At 59.3% G+C, this 8793-nt stretch overlaps 1 protein-coding gene across 1 annotated transcript in view; it reads right to left on the bottom strand.

Moving 5' to 3' along the window:
- Nucleotides 1-6779: 6779 nt before the first annotated feature.
- NTRK3 (neurotrophic receptor tyrosine kinase 3) overlaps nt 6780-8793 on the bottom strand; it is a gene marked incomplete at its 5' end in the record, with an annotated part of 161800 nt that continues 159786 nt past the window's right edge. The window contains one exon of the mRNA XM_023744054.1: nt 6780-6965. Within this exon, the coding sequence (XP_023599822.1) occupies nt 6780-6965 (186 nt within the window). The remainder of the gene's footprint in view (nt 6966-8793) is intronic.

Genomic DNA, 8793 nt, shown 5'->3' with positions numbered 1-8793 from the left:
ATGACAACCACTGTCACCCGGAGAGAAGGCCTGGCCCAGCATGGCGCTCAGACAGAGGTCGGCGCTCCCCTCCTACAGTCACATCCCCACCGGGGCTCCTCTGCCCAAGGTCAGGGACCCAGAGCGCATGGGTGGGGGAGGGAGAGGCGGCGGCCCAGGGCGGCCACCAGGTTCCAGGCGAGAGGCGCCCAGGCCCGGGCAGCATCTCAGTGAGCGGAGCGGGAGGCTAATGGAGATGTCGGCGCTGTCTGACACCCGGGAGCCACCGCAGGGCAGGCCCCTTCAGAAGCCCTAATGCAGCCGTCAATCCCACTCGCCCGCAGGAAATGAGAGTTTTCTGCTCCGTGCGCCGGATCACTCGGCGCCAATTTCCTCCCTGTGTGAGGCCCACGCGGTTTGTGGTCCCGGGTTTCACCTCCTGTTAAGACTCTGGCGGAGTCGGAGGGGCAGGTTGTCAGTCCCATGGAAGCAGGAGGATAGGAGCCAAAAGCAAAAAAAAAAAAAGAAGAAAAATGGAAGACAATCTTCTTTCCTGGGGTTTACTTTTCGGCGGCAGAAAGCAGAAGTCCAGTCATCTGGACCAGGTTTATTTCTCCACCCCCGGGATGAAGGTCAGGTAGCTGTTAAGTGGAGACGGGACATGACACTTCGCCAAGAAAAAACAACAAAACGTTGAAGGAAGCTGTGCGTTCGAGTGTCTCCCAGTAGTTAGCTTCTTTGTTGTGCTGCTGTTGTTTTTATGGCTCCCATGTGCTCTTCCTAAATGAAAGAATAGCCCCTGCCAGCGTGGCTCAGTGGCTGAGCGTCCACCTATGAACCAGAAGGTCACGGTTTGAGTCCCGGTCAAGGGCACATGCCTGGGTTGTGGGCTCGATCCCCAGTAGGGGGCGTGCAGGAGGCAGCTGATCCATGATTCTCTCTCATCGTGGATGTTTTTCTCTCTCCCTCTCCCTTCTTCTCTGAAATCAATAAAAATGTATCTTTAAAAGAAAGAATGACTTCCAGACTTAGACTCCGGCGCTCCCGTTTCTCATTGGGCCTCGGGGATGCTGCATCGGGAAGAACGTCAGTGAACACGGTGGACAGCCAGGCTCCCAGTCGACCCTCAGACTTCCAAGGGCGACGTCTAAATCTGTCACTGTCCAAAGTGAGAGGAAACCAATCGCTCCCGTAAGATGTTAAGCTGAACAGCAAGACCCGAGTGCCGAGCGCCCCTCAGACGTCCAACCGGCCTTTTGTCACTTCCGTTATCTTGACACATCTCCTGTTCGGAACGTCTGGCTTTGTCGGCCCTGAGTATCTCTGGCGAGCTACGCGCTGGGGCCGGGCGCGGCGCACAGAGCCACGTTCACCGTGGTGATGAGGGAGAATCAGCGGAGCTTGCTGTCCTGCCTCTGAACGATGGGAGACAGCCCAGCCCACGGGGGAAGACCCCTTTGCGATGGCAAATTGCACAGCACGCCGTGTTGTAAGCTCGGATCTTAAAGAGGAAGGGAATCTCGTTTTCTTACTTTGACCGGGAATTCCAAGTACTGTGAGAAGCCCCCGGCCCCCAAGCTCCAGGGAGCTCCCCGTGAAACAGAAAGGTGTCTATGCCCACACAACTGAGACCGGGGTGGAGGCAGCTCCTGGTGCAAAGTATGGCTCTTGTGTAGGCACTCGAGGGGGCGATCCTCCAGAGAATGCACCAGGGAAACAGGTCGCCAGAAGCCAAGATGGAGGCCTGCGTGTGGAACAGCTGATGCTCACAGCCAAAGTCCTAACACCCAACCCAGTGACGCTCACAGCCAAAGTCCTAACACCCATCCAGTGACGCACAGACACACATCAGCGTAGTCGGCAATGCCCTTCAGAAACAGCAGGTGATGGCACACCTCTCACAGCCTCTCTGCCCGTCCCTGCCAGGGCCCGGTTCCCCCTGCAGTGGCGGTGACTGACATGTCAACCCCTCAACGGGACAGGATGTGGCAGGATCGGCTCCTGTGTGACCCAGACAACCAGCAAGAGTGGCTTCGGGATGCTCAGAGCGCTGTCGTCAGCATAATCTGACTTGGGGAGCAACGCATGACCCAGCTGCACAAGAAGACACGCTTCCCTTCATGCCTTTCTGCGTGCCCCCGAGGCCAGGGCCTCTCTGGCTGCCTCCTCCCCGGGAAGCACAAGGCCTACGCCGACCAAGCACTGTGGGATCGATCTGCTGGCTGCACGCAGACCTTCACGGACGCCCACTGTTCCGATTGAATATACAGATACAGCGTAAAGGCACGGCGGCCCACACCTTCGCTAGTGAGTGCTCCAAAGCAATCCTGAAACATCTCCTGCAGCTCATGAGAGATCAGAATAATGATACAAAAACTTGGAATTTTTCTTAAAACCTATTATGTGTTGGCCAAAAAAACAAAGTATTCAGTATTAAAAAAAAACTGATGATGATCTAGGGACCAAAAAACATAGAGGCCACAGCACCAAGGTCTGGGTAAAGGTGCCAGTGTGCGCTAAGGCGAGTGCCAGCAGGCTGGCCCTCTGCCCAGGCTGACAGAAGACTCCTGGGGACACTTGGAGGCAGTCCTCCAGCTGCTGTGGGCACACGGGTTCGTTCAGCAAGCAGCTCTGAGCTGCTCCTTTGTTCCAGACTGTGAGCGACGCACCGGGGGGCACCCCAGACCTCAGGAATGTCCTGGCAACAACGACAGCTCTACTCAGGATGATACCGCTGCTGTCCGGTTTGGAAAAGCGGGGCCAAGAAGCCATTCATCATTCCCGGATGAAGAAGAGCTATGGGGATAGCCTGCAACATCACATACCACTCCTGACAACAGCGGGGAAAGGTAACAGCCACTTGAGTTCAGATGGGCACCAGAGCCTGGCTGGCGTGGCTCGGTGGTTGAGCGTCAACCCATGAATCAGGAGGTCACGGTCTGATTCCTGGTCAAGGGCACATGTTTGGGTTGCAGGCTCGATCCCCAGTGTGGGGCATGCAGGAGGCAGCCGATCTATCATTCTCTCCAATTCTCTCTCTCAAACATCAATCATTGATGTTTCTCTCACTCACCCTCTCCCTTCCTCTCTGAAATCAATAAAAATATATTTTAAAAAATAAAGAGCAGGAGAATGGAGTCCCTGGCTTATCTGCCTGGCTCCTCCCTCACCGCCCCCCCCCCCCGCCCTCAACATCCCTCAAGACTAAGTCACTGAGCCTTCCTCCTCCTCACTTGCCTTCTACAATCCATTTCCTGCTGTTGGTAACCTTTCTTCCTCCTCCTCGTCCTGACCCATCTTTCACTTTCTCTTATTTCTAACAAGTTTTAGTCCTCCCTTATTTCTAACAACTTAAAAAAAAAGTGGGACCAGAATGCAGAATTGTTTTTAAACTGAAAGGGACTCTAAGGATACCTAGTACAACCTCTCAATGTCTTGGATGAGAAATCTGACCACTGGAAAGCTTAGCTGACTGGGCCAGGGTCACCGGGTCACTCGAAGGGGAGCCGGGATTCTGGCGGTCTTTCCACCCCTCCACACCCTACTTAACTCTCCCCGCGCTCGCGTCCTGCGCTCTCGGGCATGACCGGCTCCCTTGTGCTTCTGAGCTGAGCCTCGTGCAGCCCCTAAGCCCTGTCAGCTCTCCTGTTGGTGGTGGTTTCTGTAGGATTTAGCACCAAAAAGATTTGCACGGGTGTCGTCTGCGAGTGAGCATCGCGAGGAGAAGGGGACCGCTCAGCCTGAGCCGGGAGGACCAGGGGCCTTGCGAGGCTCGGGGAGCCTCGTCCGGGGTGATTTGTGCGTGATCTCTGCTGAGCGGAGGGGGCGGCAAGTCCTTGTCTCGTCGCTAAAGGGGCTCAGCGAGCCTCCAAATCCCACTCCCAGGTCAGGGCTGCGATCCGAGGGCAGCACGGGGGTCAAGTCCAAAGTAAGGACCTGGAGTGACCCTGGGCTGTGGCACCCGGGTGGGCACCCAGCTGCAGGCCGCTCATGCCCGGTCCAGGAGGGGGCCTGGCCGGGGCGAACAGGAGCAGCCGGCAGCCGGCAGGAGGCAGCTCACACGAGGCTACAGCCTCGCAGCCCCGCGGGCACGGCCTGTCGGGCTGCGGATGTCGGGATGCAGTGGCCTGCTGTGGCCCTGTGGGCCGAAGGGGGGTTGTTTCAAGACTCATTCAACCACAGTAGGCGCTTTAAAAATAAATAAGTGAATAAATAGGGGAATCTGTGCCAGTGCTTTTTGGGCGCGTAGAGAGGCTGGGAGAGATGCATCCTGGGCCTGAAATAGCCCCGGGCACCTGGGCCTCGGGATCGCTCGCAGTGATGAAGGTGGGAGGGAGAGAGGGCGTCCCTTTGGAGCCCAGCCCTGCCCAGGCCGATGGACCCTCAGAGGCAGTTGCCCCCTCCCCCCCCCCACCCCCATCAAGGCCTGGGAGAGCCGTCCTGGAACTCCAAGAGGGACTGAGGAAAATGCCACAGTGACAGCGCTTAGAATCCAATGGTTTAAGAGGTATATGGGGCCAGAGGTCAGCAAGCACACCCTCCTCCTGCAGGTGGGGAAACTGAGTCACGGCACGATGAGTCCACGCCCTGTCTCGCTACAGGAGGAGTACGCATGCCCCTCCCCATCCAGAGCCCCCCAGCCCCCTCCATCCCCAGCGCTCTCCCCACCTCCTTCCTGATCCAAACCCCTGGATGGTTTCACTTGTCAAGGCTCACAGGCCACCATGTAAAGCAGACTCTACACAGCCCAGCAAGAGCAATAAGCGTGAGGCGCCCCCGGCCCCCTGGCCCCCTGCCCCCTGTCCGCCACCCTTTCTCTTCTGCTCTCATGACAGGCAGCTGACACTTTCCCTTGGGCCCCGGTGACCCGGTCCAGGCACACGTCGCCCTGAGCCACCAGCCCGAACCCCGACTGCACCCTGCGTGCAGCCCCCCCAGCCCACAGCGCCCGAGGGCCTCCCGTGGAGGGGGGTCACTGCCACAGGACAGCAGGGGAGTCAATCCAAAGCGCTCCCCTCAGAAGCCCTCAGGGCTGGGCACCGGGCACCGAGAAAACCCCCGGCAAGCTCCAGCACGCCCCCCCCCCCCAGCCCAGCTGAGCAGCCCCTCCCCACCCCACAGCCGACAGTCCGAGCACAGCTCTTTTCTGTTAGAATACAAACACGTGTTGGTCTAAAAAAAGAAGGGAAATCACAAACACAGAAGTCAGTCCCGAGCTCCACACCGGGAGGCCCCCGCTGCAGGTGACCAGGCGCCCCGATGAGGACGGTCCCTCCGGCGGACAGTGCAGGGGCAGGCCAGAGGCCCCCGGAGGCCCCGATGGGCAGTGGCCAGTCGGTGAGGTGGATCTGTGCTTGGGGTGAGGTGGCCCGGAGGGGTGCACCCTGGCCTCCCCAGCAGGAGGCTCTGTGGGGCTGTGGTCCCAGCTCTGTGGCCCTCAGTCCTGGACAGCAGCAGCCGGGAGGGCAGGCAGGGGGAGCGGGCGCCGGCCCAGGCGTCTCCTTCTGTCTCTGAGCAGGGCTCGTCCTCATCAGGATGCGGGGCCTGCGGACTGGCCACGCACTGGCCTCTCCCAGAGGAGCCCCGCCCCCACCCACCCCCACAGCGATTTCTCAGCCCCTGGGCATCCACGGCAGCTCCCAGGGAGGCAGACGCATCAATCCTCCCAGGGCCCCGCACGCGAGGAGCATGCCAGGGCCTGTGCTGCGGGTTCACCACCGACTAGGGAGACGCCCAGGAGGTGGGGCCGGGAGGTGGGGCCAGGATCCGGGGGAAGCAGAAGACCCAGAGGGGTGCATCTTATCAGGACCGACAAGGACGAAGTCTCCCGCTGCTGAGACCCTCTGTATCCACGTGTGGAGACAACATGGGCACGTCCCCAACGCCCCGCAGGCCTGAGTGTGGGAAGCGGGACCCGGGAGTCCCTCGGGTGATGAAAGGCAGGACAGTGCCTCTAGGTGGGCCGGGGTCACAGCTCGCTCCTCGGTGGGCCTGTCAGTCCAGAAAGTCCGCCAGTTCTTGATGCTCCGAGGACAGACGACAGTTCCCTAGGGCGTGGGTTACACGGGAGACTCTGTGGCCGCCTGCATGTCCTTGTGTCCTTGTTGCTCTTTGCTCAGCGTGTGGGCACCATCGCCGGCTCCCGGAGGCATCGGGACGACACTTTCCAGTAGAAAAAGGGTCTTGGAAGAGACGAAGGTCCCCGGAAGAGGGAAGGCTTGGGGGCGTGGCCAGGGGAGACAGAGGCCCAGGTCGGGCGGGTCCTTGCTGAGCACGGCCGGTGCCATCCACGCAGGCGCCTGTGCAGGGCTGGAGGGCAGCCCCCCTGTGCAGAGGATCGGGGTCCGCCCAGCTCCTCCCAGCCCCCGTCTCTGTGCATCGTCCAGGTCTTCCGCCCCAAAAAGCCAGAGCCGAGGAGGCACGGGCCACAGCTTAAGTCAAAGGGAACTTGTGTCTGTGTTCGTCATGTTGACGATTTTCTGAGTTGTCGTTGCAGTCCTGTGGTTTCTGTGTTAGCAGCTTCTCTGGGGATTAGAGAAGGGATCTCTCTGTAGATATAGATAGATAGTAGGTATATAAATATATATATTATATATCTATATATATATATAGACGCCAACTGCCTTACAGGGTTTCTTCTTTCCGTTTTTCAGTGTCGTATGTGTAGCAGGCACTTGAGTTTATATGAAGATGTTCGCTTCAGTCAAGGGCGGGGAAGGGGCTGTGAGGTGGCGGGGGGGCGTGTGAGGCTGGAGAGAGGAGGCAACAGGCGAGACTCCGTGACCACGGCCGCCGCGGGCCTACCCGAGGATGTCCAGGTAGATGGGGGTGGCCTTCCCCAGCGCGTGGAGGATTTTGTAGATCTCCTTGATGTTGAGCCGCTGCTGCGGCTCCCGCTGCCAGCAGCCGAGCATCACGTCGTATACCTCTTTGGGGCAGACTCGGGGCCGCTCCAACACGCGGCCTTGGGTGATGCACTCAATGACCTGGAAGAGCGGGGAGAACGGGGGCGTTACATCGGAGCTCGGCCGGGCCCCCGCCGGAGGCCGCGGCTCCCCTGGTGGGTGCCGCGCAGGGCCCAGGACCCAAGGCACAGGCCGAGGGCGGGGCAGGGGACAGAGCAGAGGTTCTCGTGAGTCCTGTGTGTGCGGGTGACGAGGACAGGGACTGGCGTGGCATCGCCAGGGGTGCCCGCGGATGTTCCTGCTTCATTGCCCGGGAGTGGGACTGGCCTCTGACCTGCCCCTCCCCGTCTGATGAGCAGCCCGACTCTGAAACCCCTTGAGGGAGCCTGGGACCACCTGGCCCCTCCATGGCTGTCTCCCCCTGGGGTCCCATTTCCTGGGGAGCTCCCTCAGTCCCAGCCTCTGTGCCCCTCGCCACGAGTGCCTCCACGCCTCGGCGAGGCCCATGCTTCCTGCTCTCCGCACTAAACCACGTGTGCCATTTAATTTAAAGTCCCCAGCGCAAGGGGGTGCTCACAGGGCCCCGGTGGGCGGCCAGTGCATGCCTGACCTCACAGGAGCTCAGCATCCTCGCCTGCGAGATGGGCTCCACTGTCTGCTCTGACCGCCTCCTACCAGGGTTCTGGGGACCAAATGAGAACAAGAAGGGGGACCACATGGCCCCCATAACGCAGGGAAAGCCACAAAGAGGAGTCGGGGAACGCACAGCACGAAGGGCTGGCCCCACCCCAGCTGGGCATCTGGGGACCGAGCCTGGCATCTGTGGTGCATTTTCAAGTCCTCAAGGACCTTCTCTGCTGATGCTGAACATGTGAATCTTCAAGGTTTCACCTGCCACTTCTCAGGTGGTTCAACCTCTCTCACTACTAGCTCTACCGCCATCTAGCCTGGGGCACGGCACCTGCCCTGAGCTGCAGTTCCCTCACTTGAAGATAGGTGGCGCTGACAAAACACACACAAACCTCTCGGGGAGCGCCTGAAGCATCTGTCTTGATTTCTCCTTCTATCTCCCTATGGCCCCGTGTCACCCTGATGACCCTGGATGGCGTGCCAAGCCCTCGTACGTCTCCTTCTGGGTCGTGTCAACCCCAGAGTCTGCAATGGCTCACTTCTCGGCCATCCTGGTAGAACTTCGGTAGCTCACGTCCCTACTCTTACGAGAGCCATTTCCACCCACCATCACCTGCGACTCCAGGAAAAGGGACCCAGTTCAAAGTGCAGTAGCAGCCGCTAAGGCCAACGCCTATGCCCTCAGCCGTGTCTCTCGCCCCGCTCCCCAACTCCCCAGTGTGGGCTGACCGAGCTGTCAATCTCCGTAGAGAATCCGACTGCCAGTGACGGCTGCCCCCTGGCTGCCAGGGCCGGTGGGGAGGGACAGGTGATGGGGGTAAGACGCCTGCTTCAAGGCCGAGGCCTCACCGAGCAGTTGGAAAGGACCAGAGACACCCTGTTGGTACCAGGCCAGCCTGGATGTCCAGGGCATCTGCCGCCACTCAAACCCTCAGCCCAGGTTCTGTCTCTACGGGGCCACCAGACGACCCGAGCTGCGCTCAGGGCACATGTCTGTGCATGTGTGTGCAGGTGTGTGTGCACGTGTGCACGTGTGTGCCCACCACCAGTCCCACCCCCAGGAAGAAAGGAGCAATTTTTTAAAACATCATAACAAATGGGGTCTGACATACACACTTTTATTTTTTTTTAAAGGTCATTAAACTGTTTTGTCCTGTTTTAGAAAAGGCGTTCCGGACCCGTTCAGCTTATAAATGATAAGATGTCACTGAGTTAAGTGGCCAGGGCATAAGCAAGCGCAGATGAACACAGCTTCCAAGGAAAAGGTAATTTCTTGGAT

Source organism: Myotis lucifugus, unplaced genomic scaffold (assembly GCF_000147115.1).
Source record: "Myotis lucifugus unplaced genomic scaffold, Myoluc2.0 scaffold_425, whole genome shotgun sequence".
NCBI classification, from domain to species: Eukaryota; Metazoa; Chordata; class Mammalia; order Chiroptera; family Vespertilionidae; genus Myotis; species Myotis lucifugus.
This window is presented reverse-complemented; position numbering and strand designations above follow the sequence as displayed.